Source organism: Gallinula chloropus, assembly GCF_964237585.1.
Source record: "Gallinula chloropus genome assembly, chromosome: Z".
NCBI lineage: Eukaryota > Metazoa > Chordata > Aves > Gruiformes > Rallidae > Gallinula > Gallinula chloropus.
Window position 1 is genome coordinate 67,346,714 of NC_140089.1, and position 26,324 is coordinate 67,373,037.

Below are 26,324 nucleotides of genomic sequence, written 5' to 3' on the forward strand. Positions count from 1 at the left end.
GCATGGCAGCATTAACTGCAGTAATTCTTGGAAAACAAAGTTACTGCTAACTCTGTTGTAAGGAACCCTTAACCATTCCCAGTAGGACAGGACAGACACCCTGAAACTTATGTACAGGAAGTATTTTATGAAGAGATTCTCTGAAGACAGAAACCACTCTCATAAAATTAGTAGTTATTTCTACTCAACAGAACATACAGATCAATTTTGGTAAGGTCAGATATAAGTCAGGTAAGATACAACCTGGGGAAACAACGTAAGCTAAAATGACAGGGAAACCAAAGTGTCAGCTACCACCCGTTATCTTTCCTAAGCAGCATAAAACTCAGCTTGGGGGTGAAAACTTGAATTGTTTCCCAATCTATGAAGACTTCAGTCTTTCTTCATACACAAAAAACACTTTTTAAAACAAATTCTTCAGATTTGGAAAGTCCTTTATACTTCTCAAAATGACAGCATAACCACACCTTTTGCTTTTAAAGATTTTTTTTTTCCCCCAGGGCCTTTGCAAAGACAAGGCAGAATTACCATTAACTGCTTTGCAACATCTGAACAGGAAGTTCCCAGTAAAAACCAACCCTCAGAATTTAAGTTTGTCAACCATTCTCAGGAATGCCTGTAACCAAGTCACTCAGTCTTTGTCAGTCATCTAAAATAGTTATGAAAAGAATCCTGAGGATTTCCTCTTTCTGTATACACACTGCATGTTCCTTATGGTAGATTTAGAAATCATTTTAAAATATTAATATTTTAAAATATTAATGTAACCTTTCAAAAACACAGAATAAATGCACTATAAAAAATTAGGTACCACAAGGTAACATCCTTTTAAATTGACAAAAGCGAACAAAGAAATCAACATTTTATAGCTTCTTTATTTTTTTAAGGACTTACCTTGTAGACTGTGGACCATTTCTAAGAGCACAGGGGTAAGAGTCTGATTATATTCATGGAAAATATCAATGAAAAGAACTTCTGTACATGGCTGAAAAAATAAAGTATTTGTTTCAGAATCTATCAAAACAGTCAATTAAAATATATTTCTGGCTAAAATACGTTTCACACCAAAGGTCATCTACAGTGCAATATACTGCAAAATTAGTATTAAATGAAATATCACTCATCCTACTACGCATCATGCTTAACTCTAGCAAGATTTGTATGGCTGTATTTGTAGCAGCCCATTCTGTGGTGGTAGAACAATGGATCTGTGGGGTGAAACAGCTGGCGTTGAGGAGCCAGTGACCACACTGTAGGTATGTGACAGCTTCTTTTTGGATCAGCTCTAATTGAATCATCCAGATTAAATACCCATTTGCACTTGGAACACTCTAATTACACAGGGTTGGGGTGTTTATTTTTAAAATAAAAGTAATCCAGAAAATAAAGTTCAAGATATCTCTGCAAAGCAAATCACAGCAGCAATAATTGGGACATTTACTGTAACAACACGCTTCTGATCTGACCCAAAATGCTAAGTAGATGTATCTGAAGCTTTCCTCATTCATCATATCTACCAACACTCAAAAGTGTTAATATTGGTTGCTGGTCTGAAGAACAGGAACCTTCTGAATTTAATTACCATTAGTTGCTATACAGTACAAATGCTGAAGCAAACTCCTTTTTCCTCTCTCTCTGAATGAGAAGTGATTAATTGCTAGTCTATCTCAGTATGTTTGAACATGTATAAGTTAACTTCGTTATCATAATTCTAATAAAATTTCTTTCACTAAAGATTTTTAAAGCATGAACTTAGCTTTCTACCAAACATCATCTCTTTTAGTTACAAGGCTATTAAGAAATGCATCCAGAAAGGTTGAATGGTTTTCATTCAAATTGAAACACTTACTCTGAGACTGTACTTCCAAGAATCTCCTCCTGTCTCTTCCACAGCTAATATTTCACAAAGGAAAAAGTATTATTTCAACTATAGTTAAAATAAAGTTTAGTATTTAGATACGTGAATATCATAGACTGAGAAATCTCGTTATGAAAACAATCTCTAGGAGGCAGTATTTGTCCATGTAACAAAACTGCAGAAAATAGAAACACCAATATTGCTGCAAGCAATTTGTAGAGGCAATGCAGATATGAAACTCTTATACCAATATCTGTAATGCAACCAACTGTGCAACATTTTTCTTACTGAAGCCTTCTGGGTCCTCTTCCCACATCATTAATTCTTCCTTTGTCAGCAGGAAATACTGACTGACTAATCTCCTACATATTTCCATTAGCGTTGGATACGTGAAAAACGCCGTCTTTATCTTATGTGCTTCAAGAGTTTCAGGACTGCTATCTGAAATAAAGCATAGAAAGTACCAAATCACAATTAAGTGCCTTAATGATCAAAGTGTAGTCTAGTAAAATTAGAAAGAAAACAGCAGATAAGAAATTCTTATCCCCAGAGAAAAAAAAAAAAACCCACACTTCCATGGCAGACTAAAAAAGAGTAGCATCTGAAAGCCTGTTGCTAAAGCAATTTCAAGTCCCAAATTCATTTATTTTTGAGAGAATTCTTGAATATGTAGGGGACTGAAGGGTTGTTACAGCTTCACAACGTATTTATAATGCATCTCAGCTACTATGTAGATAAAAAAACCCACTTTATCCTGACGGTTTGGTTTTGTTTTTTTTAGTTTAGCATTACTGAATTAAAAAAATACAGAAGTGTTCATTGACAGATTCAGAGAGTTTATCCAAATGTAATGCTAAAATAACCCATGTTTCTTAGAAGTTAACATTCATTAAAAAAGCAGCAATAAAGGAAATATTGTGTGCTATACAACCAACATAAACTCTATAGATCAGTCAGAAATAAGGAAAGATGTATTTTCCATTTTTTTAATTACCCAGTTCTCTAATAGTCAATTGTTGTAGCTTTTACTAGAATAGGCTATGTTATTCTTGTCAAAAGTAAACACACATCTATTTCAAAAATTCCAACACAACTGTGAGATTTTGCAAGGGTTAATAATCAGTGGACTTAGGACATTCTAATGTATTATGAAATTATGGAATAACACTGAAACAAATCAACATTCTGAAGATTAAGTGTTTATTTATTTATTTAGAAAGAGATTGATAATCGTCATCTAGTCAAGTATTAAAGTAGCACGGAAGGATTGGGTTTTGGGCTGGTTTTGCTTTAACACAGCTCAATTCTACTTTTCATTACCATATGGCAGTGTAGGAAGATTCAGAATGAAACACAGTCCTAGAATGCAGAACATGTGAACTGTACATTAAACTAACCATGTTTCTGTCTCTAAGTGTACAGGTTAATCACCCCAAATAACCCACTGTGTCAAGCTCTTCTCAAAGGAAAGATGCAACCAAACATGTGATGAAGATAAATCTAATTCCACACCTCAATACTTTTTTAAAGTTAGTTCATAAAAAATAAAGCGATAGTCATGCTCCCTGTGTATTTAAAATTACTTTAGCAAGTCAATCTCTCTCTATATAGCAATTCTTTCATCATCAATATAAGATTTATGTATACAGGGACCGAGGCATATGTTACTAGCTACTAAAATATTAAGTGCTTCAAAATAATATTCCCAACAGTGAAAAACTAATACAGCTGGCAAAATACAGCTTAAGACAGTTAAAAAAAAAAGTATTCAATAGCAGAAATACCTTCAATATTTTTGGATGGCTTGTAAGCATAATTTTTCACAATCATCTTAATGAGATTCATGCACTGCACAATAAACCGCTCAAACACAATTCCTTCACCAGTCCCCGTGAACACATAGCTTACAGCAAACTCCAACGACCTCTGAATCAAAGATGTGAATGAAAAAGGGTGCTGATCCAGGAAATCCAAAAGCTAAAAATTAAGGAAGTAGCAGAACAAGAAAGAAATCAAATTACTTTTTGTTCAAGTCTTAATAAATGCTTTCATAAGCTAATATCAAAAACAACTGCCAATTTTTATAAAATCATAGAAAATAAAAATGAACACAGACAAGAAGTTAGGAAGAGATCAGTATCAGCAGTTAAATTAAGCACTTTGCCCCCAAATTTATGATTCACTTTCAAAATTACCTTTAAGTTTAAGGGAAATCAACCATTTTCAACTGGACTACATTGCTAGCAATACAGTATATTAAACATATCAGCCACACTTAAAAGCCTTAACTTTTCAGCTGGTGATGCACACCTATTAGAATTATTGACTTAGAATAAGGCATGAGGGGAAAAAACCTCTTTTTCCCCTCTTTTTCCTCTCCCTCCACTGCCACAGAAGCACATGCTTCTTCAGCTTAGCTTTTCCAACTACTGGTCTAGAATGCACTGGCTAATTCCTTTAATCTCCTATACTACTGCCAAAAAAAAAAAAAATGCCTAAGCCTAACTCTTGCATTTATATCTGTGGCAATTATTATCAATAAAGTGCATTTTCTCTTCAGGTCTATGAAAAAAGATGTACATGCCTCACATACTCTGCTTCATAGTTCAAAAGAAGTATTATGACCACTTTCAGTTCAACTTTGGTGAATAGGTAGCCTCCCACTCCTGACAATTAGGCTGAATATTTAAATAAGATCCATGGCCCCAGTACAGAATTTGAAAACAATGGGAATTCTGTAGGTTTTGTATCTTTAAAAAACAGAGCAACTGACAAAAGCTAAAAATTACCTTCCCATAATATAGGCAATTAATGGTTGCACAGAATTAGCTGACAATTTCAAAAGCACTATATAACACAGAAGTTACAGAAAGTAAGAGTTTTAGTTTATTGAAAGAAAACTGCACAAAAAACGTGGCCAGAGAACTAACAAGGCCTTAAAAATAACAACCTAACTACTTATAAAATGCAAGCTGAAAAGTTTCTCTTCTTTGTTAAGTAATGCTGATACCAACGTCCTGGCAAAGCTTAGAGAATTCTTTCCTGAGAAAAAAAAATCCAAGATTACTAACATATTTATGTAAAGCATTAATTTTTAATGCTTCTAAAATTTTAAACTTCTTTTTTTTAGTTAGGGAAGTAAGCTCTTTACTCCTGAAACTTATGTCACAACAAGTAAACAGGCAACCTTTTTTTTAAAACGCTTTAACAGTTTCCCAACAAAGAAATTTTAGGCTGCAATACCTCACATTTCTTTAGAAGACTTGAAACTGGTTGGCTTTAAGGCATATACATGTCTGACTGGGGGTTGCCCCCCACAACAGTCAAACATTCAGTAACTGAGAATTTACTTACCACTTTAGTGAACAGAATTATAGTTTTTTCCAGACGATCTCTGCATACATTTTCTGGTCTTACACGTCTACCTGATAAAATCAGATATTTAACAAACATCATTATTTTAGACTTTTCTTTATGGATAGCTAAGTTTTAAAAGGTAACAATTTTATCTGTAGTTCAGGTATTATGGCAGCCTGAAAAAGTTCTAATGCAGAATAAATTCAAAGTCAAATTAAAGATAATGAGCACAGGGTAGAAAAAAAAAAATCATTAACTACTTCTTTGAGCTGCAGTGAAATTCACTGTAACCAGAGTAACAGTTAGGACACCGTTACAGAGAACCTAATGACAAGTATAGTTAAAATAATGCAAACAAATGCTAGCACACACAAGTAAAAATGCATTGAAAAGACAGAATGCCCTTTTATTAACATTATGGTATATCCTTAGTACAGAATTGTGTTTTTCTAGAAACTCCACCTTAGAAAGTAATTGATTACAGACACCGGAAAATATTCTGAATTTACAAAGAGCAGATAAAGCTATAATAAATATATAATAAAAGAAAAACATAAAGAGCCATAATGAGGGCATACAGGCACAAAACATGATATAAAAAAATGTAAATGCTAATATTTTAAGGGAGTTGTGTTTGCTTTTGCAAAACAACTTACTGATTAGAAAGGTGGCAACAGGAATGTTCAAGCTCATTTCTTTTAGGACATACAAACCCCAAAGTCCTCATGTTCTAAGGGATTATAACTACCAAGCTTCAGGTTGGGATGGCCTTCACTTCAGCCTATTAAAGCTAGGCAACTATCTTGCAAAAAGACTGAAGAGTGGCCAGAATTGCATGACTATAGTATAGTAAAAGGGACAAACAGTTGCATGCAAAGCAGCTTGCAGTTTAGGAAAGCCAAAAAAGGCATTGTATTTCGCTATTGAACACAGTGATAGTTTCCATCTCTTTTATAAATGACGCTCAGAGCCCAGATAAGCCCCTCTCACTTAAATCCATGCTCCTGAGACAAGTACCTTCATTTACATCAGAAAATTCTTTCTACTCAGTGTAGAAATACCAAAATCCTAAATTGAATCCTAAAAGAATGTCCTGACAGGCTTCAAATGAGTGCATGGCTTGCATGAGTTCTATTACAAAGATACAAACAAATAAAGAGAAATGAGTTCAGATGTCATTTTTTGCTTGCTTCGTGAAACTTTGCTGCAGAAGCACTACTAACATCTTCCAATAATGTTTGTACTTCTGTTCTCTGTGTTAAACTGTGATTACCTGTCTCATACTACTACTGATGCAGCTACAGGGTACATACAGCTGAATTTGGACTTTTATTTCCCATCTGACACCTACCAAATGTGTGGCAAACTCCAGGAAGAAGAAAAAAACCCAGAAAATTCAAGATGATCGGACAGTTTCAGCAACATTTTAAATAACCTTGCACTTACAAAAAAATACCTTGCACCTAAATGATTACTGATGATGCATTGAACTTATGCTTTCATCCAGTGCCTAATACCTAACAACCAATACAAGGAAAAATATCCCGATACTTACTACACTCCAGAAATTGTTTTAGTCGTTCAAACACTGCATGTAGAAAACCCTGAAAAATAGAAAGTTTGTGCCTTTTAGAGATGAAGCTTAGTTTGCACTGTATGAGAAGAAAGTTAAATCAAGCTGAAGTCAGTGTAGATGTATAACTAGTTTAGACATCACCTTACCACTTTCAACTGAACTAATATCTTAGACAAACAGTGTCCTCATGAAACAAGTAATTAGCTACCTAGCAGGCACAGATAATCCAAATCAACCATATTAGTACCACAAACAACAAAGAGTCTCTAGTAGAACAAGTTACAAGTAAAAATAGGCACATGCTTTACAATCTTTTTATTCAGTCCTTTACTGTTCTCAACTTCCTAGTCTAGGACGTAGGTGATAAGTAACCAATTCCTCCATTAAAACAGGAAGTGTCTGGTACTGAAGGAGATGCCTGGGTTTCTTCCTTCTGTCACTTTCCCCCTCCCTCTAGATGGGCTGCATAACACAGGCTTTCATCTCAATCAGACAAATTGTACCAACAGAACTGGGTAAAACAAATATGCCATTACACTCATCAATAAGTGTTAACATCTTCAAGTGAAGGGGAGAGCACATATAAGACATCTTCCAGCAGGCAAGAAGGGTGTCACTATCACATGACATGTAAACTGGAAACTTTCTTTTCGTAAAGATCATGCCATTGGTGTCACAGTGTTTAAGATCTGTGCAGAATCTGTCAGTTCTCATCTAATGGGAGGACAACTTTAGGAGCATGTTGCTTGATCTTCCTTCACGCAACACAAAACACATGCCTTTCAATGATTTTTAAACACAGCTCTAAACACCTGAAATCATCCCAAAAGAGTCATAATATAGAACTAGAAACAGAAATGCCACTTACCATCACCTCTGCACTCCAATGAGGTTCTACAAACCCATGAACTGTCAGTTTACGAAGCACTAAGAAGTGAAAAAAGTTGTGTAGATATTTCTCAGCCCTTGTTCCAACAGATTTCAGAACACAACTACAATTACAGTTACTATGCCTTTCTTTCAATTCTCCGTATTAAAACCACAGTTAATCTTGGGTACCTCAACTACACCTAAGATGAATTTTATCTTCTTGAAATTACCTAAAAATTTGGTACAATTTGTGTAAAATAATGATGATATTTCAAAGAATTACTGAATCTAAAAGAAATCTGCAAAAGCTGTACATATGCATCTTCTGAAAGGTTCTGCAGTAGGAAAAGGGCCAAGTAGAGTCAACTAGGGCCAATTAAGTCATCTTACAAATATCCTCAGGCTTGTCACTGCCAGTAACCCAGAGAAGCTACATACTGCACCTCCTGAAACAATTCAAGACCAGTATCATCTGCATCGCAAGAACCACACACAAACATCTCAACTCTGCAAAGCAGCAAAGCACAGTAGGGATACAAGGTCATCCCACTGACAAGTACTTAAGCATCAGCCTAAAAGCTAAACTGACCACTAAGGTTAACTCTTCACTGAACACGGGTGAACTTCACACAGAATTCATTGCTCAGCTTCATCAATTAAGTGCCTATAGACAGATGCAAACCTAAATTACATATGTAATTAAGACCTGTTATGGTCTCCACTTTCCCACTTCCCAGACCTCAACTCCTTACAAGAAATAGATCAGAATGGTACATACTAAGAAACAAGGATATCTTCTCCCCCTTGTTCATGTGAACAATCCTCCTCCTCCCTTGCTAAAGGTACAGGTAAAAGCAACTAAGATTACAGTTCTTCCCAAGGGGCATGGCTTTGTTAAAAAATGCTCTTTACCATAAAAGCTTTACTCGTTTGCTGTGAAGAAACATATATGACTTGTTTTACTTAGTATCATTCTACATTATTACCTTTCAATGACAACAAAGTCCTTTCTAGTGAATTTGCGGCTGCTGCTTCATCCCCTGTACAGACGTGCTGTAGGAACGTATCCGTGTGATGATTCCACAAGGAACAAGCAAAGCTGTAGATACCTGAAGCAAGCTGCAAAAAGAAGGACCCACAATATATACCATTTTCTGAATCTGACTACAGAATAATAAATGCCTACTTTTTAAGGGCTGGTTTAGATTAAATTATTTAATCCATCTTCTTGTATAAGCCACTTGATTCATTGTTGTATTGAGTCGTACTGATTAAAACAAGTTTTCCAGAAAACTGTGAAACCTATAGCATCAGATGCTCAAAAATAGTTTGTTTTCCTAACTGAAGTTCAAGAAAACCTCTGAACATACTCACGTCTTGCAAACACAGTGAAACTGCATGCACTGAAAATTTTCATTCATACCAAATTGGATGATAGAAGAACTTTGGATATTCAACAATATGCACAAGTTTAAAACCAATATTTAACATAAAACCCTTGCTCAAAAAGTATGGTTATTAAAATGAAATTTCAATTATATTTTTTTACAAGAACTGCATTACAAATCTTTCAAAAAAACCCTAATAAGCCTTTTCCTTGTGTGTCTAAAGTTGTCTTCCTCCACGAATAAAAGCATATACAAAGAAAATATCATGCTGGGGAAAATGTCATTCCATAAGGAAAAGGGTTCAAACTGAATTAATTTCTTGGGAACATAAAAATGACTGCTGATAAAAGCTCCTTCTGAACCTAGCAAAATGGTGGAAATAAAGCACAGATATCATTGGACATGGCAACTTTAACAACAAGTACTGGATCTTGCTAATGATAAACTCCTTTCTGTCCCTCTACTGAGATGGTATGGATTTGGCTATTTTATGAAGGTGGGGAATTGGGACTGAGTTTTGATTTTTTTTGCTACATCCTTGAGCATTATGAATGTTTTCAGCTGCACAACGAGGCTCTATAACTAACATCTTGATTTAGTAGGGCTCTAGAAGAGAAATCATTACCCCACTCAGTCTCTACGGCTTTGAAATGAACATCTGTGATTATACCAAAACCTGTATTGCAAATTATCCAGATCATGTATAATGACCTGATAGATGTCAAAATGTAAACAATAATTGCTATTCAGAGATTACATTCATCCATACCTATACACACCAGAGAGAAAATACTGTTCCTCTACACACACACCTCTCCACAAAATATCATTGTTTGAGTGCTGGCCTGTTACAAGACCCTGTCTCCAGTTCCTCAGACCATGGACAATTAAAGTTTCACCCTAGTGATTACACAGCCAGAATTTATTTTTCAAAATATAATGATAAATAGGTAAACATTCAGGAACAGGCTTCACTACCTGAATTATTATATTCTCTTGAAAATGGAGGAATAAAATAAAATTTTGAAAATTCAAGTGTAACACTTTTCAAAAATATGTTTAACTCACTGAATTCAGTTAACTGTACTACATAATTGCTTAACTCCAGCAGGCTTTGGAGATGCAACAGCCTAGAGTCAAAGGTAAATCTGTGTTCTAATCAATGGATTCTTACAGTGAAGATAAGCTAGATGAGACAAAAATCTGACATTTGCATCCACATCTTGCCTTTGGATTAACCTGGAGAAAGGAGTCAGTCTGGAAAAAACCCAAACACATTTCCACTGATGATAAAAACACAAAATAGGGTGGTATAGAAGTCTAAACCCCAGTATTTCTTAAAGACTATATAAAGTATGAATCTAGAGCACACTGATAAAACCACTGCAAATTCATAGATAGTAAGATCTGCTTACAGCATGATATGCCTGATAGGCAGGTATCCTTCCACAGATGCAGCTTTTTTCCTTAACACAAGTTATTATATCACAGGATAGTTAGGGGGTGGAAGGGACCTCTGGAGATCATCTAGTCCAACCCCCTAGAGTTGGATTACAGACAGCAGAATGCACAGGATCATGTCCAAGCAGGTGTTGAATATTTCCAGAGGAGACTCCACAGCCTCTCTAGACACCCTGTGCCAGTGTTCTGCCACCCTCACCATGAAAAAGTTTTTCTCTCATGCTCCTGTGTTCCAGTTTGTGCCCACTGCCCCTTGTCCTGTCACTGGGCATCACTGACAATAGTCTGTTCCCTTCCTCTAGACAACTGTTCTTTAGATATTTTTAAGTATTGATGAGATCAGCTCAAGCTGCAAACACAATTAATGAAGATCTCTGAAACATTTCGCCTAGAAAATGATTTTTAATGTTATACACCCACCAAAGTAGGAGATATTGTGTTTCAAAGGCAGATATTAACATAAGTATAACTGTCATTAATGCACTGCCCCAGAAGCACTACACACATATGTGGTCTGCATGCTCTACAGTATCACATCACATTACTCACATCATAGAAAAGCTTCCTATCTGCAGCAAGCCGTTTGGATGCCAGTGTCTTGGTGACATGGTAAAAGGTAAGTAGTGCTCGGTGCTGTCGAAGATCATCCTGGACTTTCACAGATTCTACAAGTGTGGGTATAAGTTCCGGCCATTGCTTTGGGCAGTCTACTCTGGCAACTTTAGCAATCAGTACAGAGATCTGAGTTGCTATCTGCAAAAAAGCAAAACGAAACACCAAGTCAAACATCATTTAGGAAACAGACAATGCAGAAATTTAACAGACAAAAGAACCCTGAAATAAAAAACTAGTATGGATTGCTGGACTTGTGTGGGTTTTTTCAAACTATTTTTACAGTTTTCCAAATGCAAATCAATGTAAAGGAAAAAAGTCTTCCATTTTATGTTTATAGCATTTACTTAAGATGCTAAGCTGCCTGCCTTGCTTAAACCTTACAGACTACTAAATTTATTTGTTCTAGCAATCACATACATGAAAAAACAGATATTTGGCAACCACTTTTGTTTTACAGTCTCTTCTACCACCTTCTACAAATGCAGACTGCCGAAGACATACTACCCTTATTTCTGCTATACCTGAATTTCATCCTCTAGTTAGAGGGTGTTCCCCAACCTCCCCAGGCACCTGTGCCTCTGAGCTGTGATCCTGTACCAGTGGATGGAGTCTATAAAGACTCTCACTCCAGGTCCTCATACCACAGGCCACGGGCACCTGCACCACCCCCACCACCTTACTTTCTTTGATGGCACCAAATCTCACTCAGTCCAGACTTGCTAGTAGCCAGCACCTAGCCTTTGCAGCACACACACAACAAACAGAATATGGAAGGTAGTTAAGAAGACTGGACAGACTGAGGATCAGACACAGGGCTTTTGTTCAGACACAGGTACTGAGCAGCCATGGTTTACAGAACTGGCCCTTCTTATACCTTCTTCACATCTTTTCCCCACTTTGCTGCTTCTACCACTCCTTTCACCTAAATGTTCCATTATAAATCCTGCATAGTCCCTCACAATCCCACCTCGAATACCCCAAAACTTCATGCTCTTGCTTCCCCATTCTTATCACATTTGCATTGAAAAGGTTCTTGAATGGACAGCCTTAATAAAGCAGATGCTCTCACTTTCAGCATACTCCTACAACTACCAAGATACTTCCACTTTATGGAAGAAGACACCTTCTTTTGCTATCAAAAGGAAACCAAGTGACTTACAGACACAAGGGGGAACAGCCATGCCCTCCTTTACTGCTTCCTTAGCTGTTTTATCTGAAGTCTGACCACCCCATAAAACTTTCTACAATATTCACTCCTACCCACTTGCTTAAGGAGAAGAATTGCTTCAGAAAACTGATGTCAATGTTTGCAAGGAAGAGCTGGGACTCTTATTTATTTTTGGATCAAGTGATGTCAATTGGCAGGAGGGAGCAAATAAACCCTGCTCCATATGCGATAGAAGAAACAATCTCTCCAGGGATGCTAAGAGTTCTTTTCCTTGAGGACCAGCTTTAAGTGAAGAAAAAAAAATTAAAATATCTGCTGTCATACATTTCAAGGAGTGTTTTGTTCCTCTGTTCCCTCCATATGGTAAATATCTTCAGAAGGCACAAAAATTACACTCCCAACATATGGTATGTTCTGTTTTTTCTTCTCCCCTCCCCTGCAAGTCAGCTCACATCATCACATCTCAATACTACGTCTAATTCTTTTATTTTTGGGTTGCTTTTTTCTTTTTATACATAGAAGGGTCACAGATTTTCAACCTTTAACAATGCAGAAAGCACAAGCAGATAGCAACTGTGTTATGAAGTGCTTGCGACTGGAAAAGAGCACTCACTAGGAACATAAAGATGTAACTCGGGCATATCAAGAAGAATAGGGACTAAATGAATGACACCTCTGAAAGGAAACCTCAATATATCCACAACACATTGGGGAAAAAAGGAGAAGGAAGGGAAGATGGACTCTGTAAACATACTTCAATATCACAGCAATTGGTTGGGCAACCATTTCGGGGCAGGCTGCTGGCATCAACCAAAACAAAATACTCCACATTTTAATTTTGGGACCATGTCCCAAAAATATCATAAAGGGCACACAAACAAATATGTAAAGCCACAAGTCTTTAAAATACCAGTTAAAAATGTTTCAGTCTCAACCCTCAAACATAGCCTCATAACTGCAGAACTGTTCCATTAACACTAGAATTTAACAGTATAAATTATCCCACTCCAGGCAAACTAATGGAAGTATGGAATATTTCAGTAAATTGGCATTGCACAAAGGCCTTCTACAAAGATTAAGTTACCCTAATTTTGACACATTGTTCTGATCCTACAAACAACATTAATCCCATCAAGGAAATCTGAAAAGTTGAAATTTAAATGCCAGCAGAACTTCATTTGCCATACCTTTTCTTTTTAATCTTTACCTTATGCAAATAATTACTATATTTTCTTAAAAAAGTTCCTTAAGACTTATCTTAAAATACTAGCAAATACGTCTTTGTAGAATCTCATACTTACATGAGCAAGAATGAGTTTGTTAGAAGGAAGACTGGTTCATCTAGCATATGCATATTCTGAGTTCCTAACATTAGCTCTATTCACAATCTAACAATAAATCCATATTCTAGTCAAAACAGGAGCTTAAAATTAGTCACTTTATGTAAGACAAGACAATATCATACTGTAGCTTTATTATGCCTATATAAATTAATTAATGCTGTGATTAGATGTGTGACAGCAATGTCGCTTATGTGGGTTTAGGCAGCAACATTCTCAACAGCTCATTCCTGCTAAAAACATGCCCCCTCCTTCCTTCTATGGATAGGCTGGGAGTCAGAGAACAGTACAGGTGAAAGGAAAAATCACACTGGGAGGGAAGGTAATTTTTGAGCTACATCCACTGCCCAAACCATTTCACCAAATGGCTCCATATAAAGTGAAGGACAACACAAACCACCAACTGCAACAAAAAAACACTGCAGAGGTAACTCACGTTGAGTTATCATCTGTGGAAAGAGATCTCACTTCAACATAAAGGTTGCCTGAAAGGCAACATATAAATTGCAACTTGTCAACTCTATTATTATCATTAAACACTTTGTACAGAGAAAGCTAATTATATAGCAATACAAGCATTTGCTGTGAGGAGTAATAATTAATTGTTCACCACTAACCTGATTCACTGGCTCATTGAAGTTGGTGATAAGGCCAGCACGCAAAGTAGATTTTTCTTCTTCAGAAAGAGCACTGTGAGGACACGTTTATTAGAATATTATTTAATTTTCCATAAAAAGCAACTATTAACTCATACTTAGAATTATTTTCTCTTACTATTACTAGACACAGAATGATTATTTCCATTTGTGCACCTGTGGAAGAAAGTTACCTTTATACACTATTTTCTTGAAACTAATGTATTCCAGTTTGATAAATTATCAAGATCACACTTGTTTTTCCACTATCTCGAAGATATTTAAAAAGAAAGAAAGCAGTGAAAGAGACAAGTATTTGACATCTTTTTACCTCAGCTTTTGAAGTGTGTTTAACATAGATAAAGTTCAGAGTAAGGTACCCAAGTATGTTAAGAAAATAAGGCAAAACCATACAAATGACAAATTGACTCTTATTATGTAGTTATTACTGTGGCAATTGATGGCTTGAGCATGATTTTTCCTATGAATACTAATAGACAATGACAAAAAGATGCCCAGTATAAGGCAATCCAGTATCAGATGACAGTTCTTTTTGCAAACAATAATCCTTTTCTACAAGCAGGTCATAGAGATACATTTAAAAACATGGATCCTTTGAAAACTTTATGTTTGAGTAAAAAAATATATTGGTAAGGCCTTCAAAAATGCAAGGAAAACTAGTCAGAAGGATAAATTTTAAGACATAAAGGTTAACTTTCATTCAAATCAAACTTTATGCTATTTTATACTTCCTTTTAAGTGACCTCTAAGTTTAAGGATATAAGTTGCAGTATGACATCACTCTTGCACTACTTCAGACTTTATATGATCCATGTAATTTTCCTTTAAGTTACAGGCAGGAAACAAAACAAGCTGCTTTTAAAACTGCCTTGTTGCTATTCATAGACAATACAGTCAGAAAAAAAAAATCCACTTTTATCTACCAATAGCACCTAGAAAGCTGTTTCTGGCACATAACCAGACATTATCACAAGGTTTTTAGATGAAGCTGTTTCACCTGATATTGCAATAATATAGAAGCACACATGAAATCACCACATCTCAGTGAAGTCTGATGGCTGGAAACGAAGATTAAACACACCAACAACACCACATCCTGTTATCCAACCGCAGACACTATAAATACTGACCTCCTAGTTTTATATAGGGAGATTTAAAACAATGCCTAAAGCTCCCTAAAACACATTTAGGCAAATAATAAATATTCATCTCAGAAATAACAAAACATCAAACACTTGCAACAATACTCTAGCTTTCACTTCCCCAACTCCCAGCCCATACAGCGCAAGTATTCACTACTCCCTAAATCAAAGACATACCATTCTAAGTATAGCACAGTGTGTCTGTGGGGGGAATTATTATTTCACTGGTGACTCAGAACTGCACACTAAGTCTTTTTATTTCCAAATGTAATTTATAGCATTCAGGAACCACATTTAAGTGACCTTTTATCAAGGCTTAGGCTTTAGATATTTTTACATTCAATTAAATTATGCCTGAAAACATCTTTGGTAAAGTTCAAAGATACCTGCAATGGTGTTTTTCTGCAAGCAACTATTTCAGTAGTTAATCTAAAGCAAGTAGATAACCTTTTCAGGAAACAGATTTCTGTGTTGCAGGGTTTTTTTTAAATACAATAATGCAGTACATAATTTCCACACATACAGGCATACTCTAAAGTGGTTTCTAAAACTTGCAAATTCCTATTAACACAATTATGAAATGTAATCTCAACTAAACATAGCCTGTATGGTAATTCACATTCAGGGATGACAGAAAGCATCTACAAAAATTTGTAAAGAAAAATAAAGCCTGTTTTACTATATAATTTCATTTACCTTGTTTGTGAGCTCATAAGGCCCCTTGCCATTCATTTTTAGTTAATAGTCAGGTGTTTTAGTTTAGTGCATTTAATTAATTTCTCTTAATAAAAATGCTTTTTATAGCATAATTAAAAATTTCAAAACTTTTGCCATTACAAACAAAAGGGAAAGGAAAGAAATACGTTCACAAGGGTCAGTGCTTGAAATACAGAAGTTTATGAATAGCAAAGTGCAATAAAAAAACCTATCTAAAGAATCAATAGGCATGCAAGTAGTATACTGCATTATGTGATGGGAGTTGGGGAATCTCGGGATGGAGGAATTTGCGATTTGGCTAATACAACAGTGACACCCACTGGAGATGGGATCCCCCTACCACAGGCTCACCCTCCTGCAGGACTCCAGCAGCAGCACAGTTATTCTTCAATACACTGCAACAAAGGGTCAGGATGCCACACAAAACTTATAAACAAGCAGGCTAGAAGACTGCGTATGATTCAACAAGTTATCTCTCTTCAGCACCGAATTACAGCAAATGGAAAATTAAAACAAGGTATTCTAGAGATGAACTAAGTAAGCTGTAATTTCTCACCATTTGCAGTATCAAAGTTTCTATCTCTTTTCTGTGTTTGGTATAGGGAAACATGTATGTAAATATTCAAGAGGTTCTTTTGGAGCTGTTGTGGTTTTGCATGGTGGGGTTCTGGTGGAGGAGCGGGGGCTGCAAGAAGCAGTCAGAAGCTTTCCCTAGGCCTGACCGAGCAAACACCAGCTCGGCTCAAGGCTGGACCTGCCACTGACCATCAGTGACGGTCACAGAGCCTCTGGGAATCACATTTAGGAGAGAAAACCGCAAGCAACATTTTTTTGCCAACAGAGAATGGCGTGAGAAGATGTGAGAAACTCTGCAGATTCCAGAATCAGTGAAGAAGCTCGGGGAGAGGAGGCATTCCAGGCACCAAGGGGTTGTCACCCTGTAGCCCATGGAAGATGATGGGGAAGAGATCCCACCTGCAGCCTCTGAAAGACCCCATGCTGGAGCAGGTGGACACATATAGAAGACAGTGGCCTGAACTGGAGCAAGCTCCTGACAGCACCTGTAGCCCGTGGAGAGAGAAGCCTACACCAGAGCAGGTTTGCTTGGGGGGGCTTGTGACTCCGTAGAGGACCAGGCTGGAGCAGTCTGGACCTAAGAGACATTCTATGATTTATGACTGCACCCCACAGAAGTGACCCACACTGGGGCAGCTGGTGAAGAGCTGAAGCCCCATGGGAAAGGACTCACATTCAAGTTCTGGAGGACTGTCTGCTGCGGGTGGGACCGCACACTGGAGTAGGGGAAGGGTGTATGTTAAACCAGAAGTGTTAAAGGTATACACCCTCTTCCATGCAAAAGGTGGTATTTATATCTTGCCTAAAGAGGAATCTGAACACTTGCAGATGTTTTGTAATTGTACCCTGACCCACATACAAAAAAGTTTAGTGCTTTATGTAATAATGGAATACTACTATTTAAATCTGCCTTAGAGATGCAGAATTTCATCAGTTTTCCCTCTTTCGGTGTAAGTTTTTTCTGAACACCCAATGTATGGCTAAATACATTAAACTACCTTTTCTGGTTTAGCCCTAGCCAGCAGCTGAGCATCACAAATCCTCTCACTTCCCACGTTATCTGCACACATTGCTCCCCGCCAACAGTGTGTGTGGAGGGTGGAAGGAGGGGGAAGAGAGGAAGAGAAAATAGGAACACAAAGGCAAGCCTTGTGGGTTAGAATAAGGACAGTTTGCTGGGACAGCAAAGTAAGGGAGAAATAACAGTAACAGGACTTTATAGCAAAATATACAAAACTGGAAGTATGCAATGCGGTTTCTCACCAAACCACACAACTCAGACCCATCCTGAAGCTAGACTATTCCAAAGCCATTCTCCTGGAGCTCTGCACTCCTCACCTAACAGTCCTCCTTCGTGCTGAACATGATATCATTGGTATGAAATACCCCTTTTTGGTTAGTTTGGGATCATCTCTCCTGGCTGTGTCCCGTCCCAGCTTCCTGGGAGTCCCTCATCTTCTTGTTAGCAGGGTAGTATGAAAACCCAAGTCCTTCACTGCTAGCTGACAAACATCAACATTGCTCTCATCCTAACTCCCAAACACAGCACTGCACCAGCTACTAGAAAGAAAATAACTCTACCCTAGCCAAACTTAGGACACCATTTCAAACACGAACACAACGAAATATACCCTGCACAACCTGACAGTGACATCCCACCTATTTGTACCACTAGCATTTAAGGGACAGATTGAAAACTTCCACGTCTTCCAGTTCCTGAAAGCAATAAAGGAAAATTTAAAGCCTTTTTGAAATTACATTTAAGTAAAGAAGGGAAACAAAAAAATTCACACCAAACATTGAGAGGTATATACTTCTGTAGGTATCACAAATTCTAACAGCACTGTTTGTCACTTAAGTGATTTGGTGCCAAGAACAGTGGTTAGTTTTCTAGCTTCCTTGCAGAATATTTTGTATTATCAGAATCCACATATCCAGACAACAGAAAATGAAGACCAGAAATTTGCTTAGCAAGTTAAGAAGACCAGAACTTACTTGTGCAACCTGGTCTAGTGAGGGTGTCCCTGACCACGGCAAAGGGGGGTGGAACTAGATGATCTTTGAGGTCCCTTCCAACCCAAACCATTCTATAATGACAGTTGCTTCCTTTTTCTCATGTACATGTTCAGTATTAATTATTTTCAGCTTCAATGAAAAGTCTCCTTTATCTCTTCAAGGGACTTCCTACCTTTCATATCTGCCACTGTCAGAAAGCACAGGTATTAACTCTATAAAGCTTTTCACATCACTTCAAAACCTGCTTTCTATGAAATAGCCTTTTAAGTCAGTTTTTAAAAGTAAGTCATTAACAGAGTTGTAAGAAGCAGCATGAAAACAGACTTGTTCATGAGTCCTAATGTTGAAACATTTCCACCACAAATTCTGAAGTAACTTCTATCAACCAAGGAACATGGTCTATTCCAGTGTGGCAAGTGTAACAAAACCTACTGTAGAAGGTGAAGTGGAAGAAAATCAGTACTTACTGTGGTGCAACACGTCTCCAGTAGCGATCAATTCCATTTTTGAAGTACAGCACAGCTAACCATCTTACATTCACATCCAGGCCGTGATTTGTAAAGATATTCTATTAAAAAAAAAAAAAAAAAGAAGAAGAAGTTAAAGCCTGCTCAACATCCACTGCATGAACACACAGGGACAGATGTGTAAGTGCCCACACTTCTGCATGCACAGGGGTATACGAACAAAATGCATTAGTTAGCATTTGACAGACAAGTGAAACCATGTATTAAACAATTTTTAAGATTACAAATATGCTAGCCATAAGGCTTGATTTATAAAAAATAAACCAGACATATAGGGCTAACACATTTCTACTCTCGTCTGACTGAGTGGGGAGTAAAATGGAAATAACTACTAGAATCAGCCCATTATTACACTCTTCAATGACATAGCTGTATTCTGACTAGAGTAAGAAGCTATTCTGTATTTTGCAGAGCCACAGGCTTCTGGGGCCTTTCACGTTAGAACCATCCTGACTACCCACACTGACTGCAAACCAGTGACCTGGCAGGACAGCAACTCTCAAACTTGCCTATGTTTAATCAGGAAAATTAGTTTCTACATACATCTATCTGTATCTGTCCATATACACTTTTAGATACCTATATGTATATACAAACACAGAGAGGTTATTTTAGGTAGTGACCCTGTAAAATTAGCTAACCAGAAAAAGCTGAAATAAAGGTAGGATATTGAATTTTGACAAAGCTGCTGAAGAGCAGCTCTTCCTGTTTCCCACTGCATCGAACAGATACTTCTCAGGGGGGTGAGACACTACATTTATGGAGCAAACAGACATGAGCTCAGTGGTCATCTTATACAGTGCACTGTAGAAAAAAAAAGTGCACCACTTCTATCAGTTGCTTTTAGAATGCCACTAAGAGGAGACATGAAAAATGAAGGGATTCATGTCAAGAGCATCTGCTACTTTTGGGAGCCATGTCTGAGGAACTATAAATAAACCCTTCAAAGAACTCAGCAGTACAGACACCTGAGACCTCATCAAGCATTTCCACTACAAATTCAGAACTTAACCTTCTCTATTTTCTGTAACAGCCTTCTAGATGTAATCGTCAACATAAAAAACCCTCACAAACTCCAGTTAGTGTACGACGAACAGGCTTTCATGCCAAAATTATAGACTGCAAAACTGGCAACCTTTAGAAAAACATGAAAAAGGTTGTAGGCCTGTGATAAAAAATACACAATATGAAAAGGATCTGTGTAATACATTTTCCTTTCTGAAAGCTCATTTAGGAAGAAAGATAGAATGCCTAAAGGATCTGACCTTTCCCAAGTGCAATTTAAGTATTTTACAACGGGAAGAGGAAACTTCAAACACTGCTTCAGCCACATATGCATGAAAGACACTGCAAAACAAATGAAACACAAAAAAAGAAAACTACTTGTTCTGAAGCCTCCATTGAACCTTCTAATTAGGTAGAAGTGGGAATTCCCAAGTGTGAATTTCCTTGCTGAAATATTAACCAGAAGCAAACCTTCATCAAATCAGAATACCGCAAAACTAGACCGGCCTGGATAAGAAATGCAAAAAAAAGAACAAGGCCAAGGTATCTACATTAAGTAATAAGTTATATTCCCTCCCATACCCCATAGAGATTAACTCTCTTACAAAACTCTCCATTTATAACCATCTGCTCCTCAGTGCCCTTTTCTGCTCCACCAAGAAGGTGCCAAGTATCTTCTCTCCCAGGCAGTCCCCCATCATAAGTTAATCAAAGGACTACAGATTCTCTACTTCTGTTGGTTTGGAAGGCTACTGTTTTGTATTATAAATTTGAAAAAAAAGGCCCCACATCAGGCTACACAACCACATTACAAGAATTAATAGTATTTAATGCTTTCAAACCCTGCATTTTTAGACCTTACTTTTAAGCTAAATTACATCAAATTCAGTCACACCTATGAATTCTCAATTTCTCAACAACCTGGGCTGCAAGCTCTCACAGCAAACATCCAGAAAACAAAGAATGCCCAGCTGTTGCAGAATGGCTTCAGAAGCAAGGCCATGAGCCTATGGAGCAGTTGTCCAAGCAGTCGCCTGTGTAGCTTAGTAAGACCAGGCCCCATGCCATCTTGGTGAGAACAGAAGGGGCAACAATCAGTCCGTGTATTATTGTGTATCATACAGCATGGTCACAAGATATGGGAGTAGGAGGTGCGATAAGGATTCAGCGTTCCTGGGACTGAGAAAGAGACATGATTCCCAGGCTACAAGATGGGTGGAGTATTGTAAATGTAACTTTTAGTTAAGAGCCAATTAGAATACGACAAGTATAACACGTGGTAGGAATAGTATAAAAGGGAGTGTGTGTGCTTGCAATAACGTTGAAGCTTGCTTTATCAACCATATTGGCTGGCTGCATCCTTCCCTCTCGTCGTGACAGGCGTCACGGCAAATGGTGCCCCAACAGCCTGAAAAGGGCCTTGACCGGCTGCCCCAACCCGGTATCAAAGGACCCCGGCGGCATAGAGCTTGGAGAAGCACCGGTAGCAGCGACCGGGGAGCAGATGATCAGCGAATGCAGGACATGATGTGTCTGATCCGTGCTTGAGCCGACCTGATAGCAGGGGCTCACCGTCCAAGACAGGCTACTTTCACGACAAAAGCTGAGCAAAACTGCCCGAAAAAAAGGCAGTGTCTTCACAACAGCCCGAAGAAAAGGCTGTGAAAATCTCCATGGAGTGTGAGGTAGCTTTTAATTTATTATTATGCTTTTTAGTAAAGCGGGGGGTAAAGGAATTTAACCTTAAAAAAGAATTACAAGGGTTGGTAGCGTACAGATGTCAGAATGGTGGGAGTATGGAGATAAATTGTGGACTGTGGCAATAGATGGTAAGATAGATGCCAAATGCTCATGAATCCGTGGTGAGCAGTTATGAACTGCATAAAGCAGTATCAAGCAAAAAAACCACATAGCAGCCGTAGCGTCTCTGCTCAATTGGAAAACCAAGGGGATAAGCTGGGAAAGTTAGTCTTGGAAAGTGATTATGTACCTACCCCCCCAACTGGACTATCGGTAACAGCTGAACCCCTTAAAATATCAGGGGCTTGTGAGGCACCAGTACCCTTTGCCCCACCACTGCCTGAGGTATGGGGAATACACGCTCAATAAAAAAGGCAAAGTGGTACTGAAACTCCTCCACAATATGCTCTCTAAGAGAGTGATTAAAAATTATGAAAAGTCTTTAAAACCCCTCCTTTTTGTGGAGCGAAGAAAGAAACCTGACAACAAGCCTTAACAGTGCATTTGATTTACCTACTTGGGTAGCTAATGGAGCTCAAATCCTTGACGAACCCTCAGTTCGGGTAAAAGAAACTAAGTCGTTACTAACTGTCTGGAAATTAAGTAAAAGGACTTTAATCAAAATGGAGGCAGAACGTGTTGCGGCTACTTCAGCCTTTGCAGCTTTAGCACCTGTTCTGGGTTCTACAGAACCAGATTCAAAAAGGGAAGAAATCTACTATGGACAACGTGGTTTTGTTTCTGGGTGCTCTTTCGCCTACCCCAGTTACTATGCTAAGTAATAAGGCCGCGTTATCAGAGCAAAGTGATAAATCTGTCGGAACTGACCGGGAAGAGGAGCGAGTAGTGCGCGCAAATCTGCCACCACGGCCTGCACTCCCCCCCCCACTACTATACCTTTGGAAGGAAAAACGTGGAAACAAACGTACAACCGACTGCCTTTAACTTTTACTGAGCCTAAAACACCCCATGACGCAGTTGAGAATGTTAACTGGCATTAACAACTTCAGCCTGTCCTTGAAAAGCTGGAAAAAAGCAGAGCGGGCGACGGCATGCCCTGCTGTGAAAGGGTTTGCAGAACTGCCCACCCACCCGAAAACTACTGAGAGAAAAGCTACCTATATGAAGTCTCACCAAGGCACAGAGCAGTGTTGCCCCCATGGACAAGGAACCTAAGCAGTGGGACAAGAATCCTACAGAGATGGACCAGTATTGGCTTTGACGACCATCAGATCAGGGACACATCTCATTTCAACATCCACCGCTCCCACCCACACCTCCCAGTGAACTCATTAATACATCACTGTCTCCTGACACCAGAGAGACTGCAGAGACTGCTCGTCCCAGCCTGGGCACGTAAGATGGCATCAGAACAGGAAAACGGGTTACATCAGGGTATTTGGATTCCCACTCAGTTGCGGAACTTACTGGCGAAAAGTTTATGTGGGAATGAGCGGGTGGTGGAGAGAGTTAAGGGTGGGCTGGTGGGAGGTGGACGGAACACGGAGACTGTGCGGCGGGTCCTTGCGCTCCGCCAGGTCCTAGTGCTCACCCAGGGCTCAGCCCCGATGACCGTCAGGGTCGCGCTGTGGTTCACAGCCCGGGGAGAAGGGCGCTGCAGGCAGTGGCCGACACCACTGACACCATGCTGCGCAGCCCAGTGCCTTGGCAGAATTGCCGTAGAAGTGGGAGAACTGCCCCCCCCACACCCCCCACCCACCCCTACGGACTGGCTGTGACAACTCACGTCTTGCACTGTCGTTTGTTTGAGGACTTGCTTTGCAGCGTTTGTTTGTATGTGCTGCTGGTTCGAAGATGCATTTATTCACTGAGAGCACAGCTGCCTACTTAGCAAAAGGATTTTTGATAGCAATCATTGAACTTGGGGAGCTTACTTTAGAAATTTGACCTGGAAAACAGAAAATCCCCAACTGGGCTGATTAATGGCTACTTGCTTGGAAAAAAAAAATGCCCATTCTCAACGTTTAATACAGGAGCAACTGCCTAAGGAGTGTATAAACCCTTCCGCAAGTTTGTGGACCACACAAAAATGTTAAGAGATTGGGTTTTTTTTTTTCAAAAGTTATTATTTGGTCTTGCTTCCACAAGGCATAAAAATTCACCAACTATGTGCCAGACTTATGTAGCCTGGACACTTGCTCCAGTATGAAAAACGCATCCTGATCTAATCTTTTATCATTACATGGATAAGAATTTGATTACAGAAAAAACTTGGACATTGAAAGTTTGATTCATGAGTTACCAGCGCAAGGGATTAGAGATTATTGTGTTTTCTGGCAGTGTGAGCTACTGCACAAACGGGGGAATCCAGTAAGCGTGCTTTGCTATAGCAGCAATAGACTACCCCATGAAATCAAACTGGACAACAGCTCAGAATATATAGCATGAACATTGCCTATGTTACAGGGACACGACATTTGCCTATAGGCAAAGCCATGGTAAAACACATGAATCAAACTCTTACAAAGCTCTTTATTTTTTGAACTAGTTATGTCTCTCACAGAACAGCTTGGTACCTCCAATGGCAAACTACGCAGTAGGTTTAAAAGGTTTGAGAAGAAAACAAAAAAAAAGGAAAAAAAAAAAGAAAAATGAAAGAAAGTCAATGTCAGGTGTTAGTAAGAAATGAAGTTACAGGTACTAACTTGGGAAGGAGGTCTGCCTGTGTCATTACAGATACGGGAGCCAAGCGAATAAAGCCGTGGATCCAAGCGAATAAAGCCGTGGATCCAGAAGAACTCAAGCTTGCATGAACCAGGATGAGATCCTGATCCCAGTAACTGAAGTCAAGTGTTCCAACTGCAGCCACAGTGGTCTATGAACTTCGCTGTGGGAAATTTTGAATGATCTAACAGTCTTTTAAAAATGCATGTGTTTGTGTTAAATGAAAATTAGGCAAATAGTGATTTCTGCACAGCCTACGGTCACAGACCATATTGGTCCCTGCAGGAAAACGTGAGGCTGATGTTATCTGCACTTCTGACACTCCTGATTGGCAAAACAAACAAACACAACAGCAAAGGTATCAAGGCACTTACGATTGGTTTCATGACTGGGGAATTTCAGGATGGATATTGTCAGTGGTCAAATTTGGATTACTGGATTTGGTAATTATGGTACTTGTCTTACATTTACTGTCACGTTCATTGAGCTTTCTGCAAAGGGCCCTTGCAGAGACCTCAAAAAGCAGTTTTTGTAACACAGATACTAAAAAGGAAAAAATTGGTAAGGAGAACAGTGGGCCTGCTGGTGGCCTGGCTCTCCTCACAGAAGACAATATCCTTAAATTTCCATGAGACAAGAAAATTACTCATGCTGAAAGGTATTCGGTAATTACATTCTCAAACATAGTGACCTTGAAGACAGAGGTACGCACTGCCTCAACCCAAGAAGGAGTTGTAGGAAAGTATTTGGAAGTAAGTGAACATGTCGTTAACCAGCCATAATAAGATGGCCAAAACACAGCAGGTGTGCAGATAACTTTTAGATATCAAAGATAAACAATGATTAGCTATAAGCTATGCTTCTCAAAACTCGTTACAATTACTAATTAATCACTTTGGTGTGAGCAGTATGTGTAGCCAATTAGCAGTTTTTAGCTTGTCACGCTTTGCAGGATGGTTTTCTGTTTATGGGATGGTTTTTAGATTTAGTTAAACAAGGGCTTATATTTTTGTCAGTTATTTTTGCCTTAGTATTATTTTTGCCGTGTATGTCACAGTATCTCCCTGGCAGGATGGATAATGCTCTTCGCAAAAATCTGGCTGGTCCATAAACAAGAAGGGGGAATTGTAGTTACGCAGTTTGAGAGGAGTGGTGTTTTTGGCACATCCAGATTTATTTCTCACTCCCATATAATCAGACCTGGGGAAGCTAACAGAGACATGTCAACAGGAGAGCAGATGTCTGAGAACAGGAGTTTGTCTGAAACTCCACGAGATAACAAACTGCAAGAACGTTAACAACTGCCTTAAAGAGGAACAAAGTGGCTGTGTAGCCTCAACCAATTACTAGCAATAGTGAGACACATGAACAGAGCATCTAACCAATAGCAACGTAATGTAACTCATATACTGACACAGAAACTTACATAAGCTCTGTGTGTGTTTCAATGAAGGAGCTCACTTGATCATATTGATCCGAATTGAGGCCACAAAACTTCGACTCCGGCAAATCAGCACTGGCCCCTGGGGTAGCAGCTGCTGCTGCATTAAAGAAACTAACAAACTTCGGCTGTTGGCTGAGTGAACAAACCAACGCTCCATCTCTTGCTCTTAGTAGCCTGCTTACT

General features: G+C 38.5%; 1 protein-coding gene across 1 annotated transcript in view; it reads right to left on the reverse strand.

Moving 5' to 3' along the window:
• Positions 1 to 26,324, reverse strand: part of IPO11 (importin 11) — a gene marked incomplete at its 5' end in the record, with an annotated part of 82,038 nt that overhangs the window by 53,960 nt on the left and 1,754 nt on the right. The window contains 11 exons of the mRNA XM_084278664.1: positions 895 to 985; positions 1,850 to 1,893; positions 2,147 to 2,299; positions 3,643 to 3,835; positions 5,213 to 5,283; positions 6,771 to 6,819; positions 7,660 to 7,718; positions 8,648 to 8,780; positions 11,060 to 11,259; positions 14,247 to 14,323; positions 19,208 to 19,308. Of these exons, the coding sequence (XP_084134790.1) occupies positions 895 to 985; positions 1,850 to 1,893; positions 2,147 to 2,299; positions 3,643 to 3,835; positions 5,213 to 5,283; positions 6,771 to 6,819; positions 7,660 to 7,718; positions 8,648 to 8,780; positions 11,060 to 11,259; positions 14,247 to 14,323; positions 19,208 to 19,308 (1,171 nt within the window). The remainder of the gene's footprint in view (positions 1 to 894; positions 986 to 1,849; positions 1,894 to 2,146; positions 2,300 to 3,642; positions 3,836 to 5,212; positions 5,284 to 6,770; positions 6,820 to 7,659; positions 7,719 to 8,647; positions 8,781 to 11,059; positions 11,260 to 14,246; positions 14,324 to 19,207; positions 19,309 to 26,324) is intronic.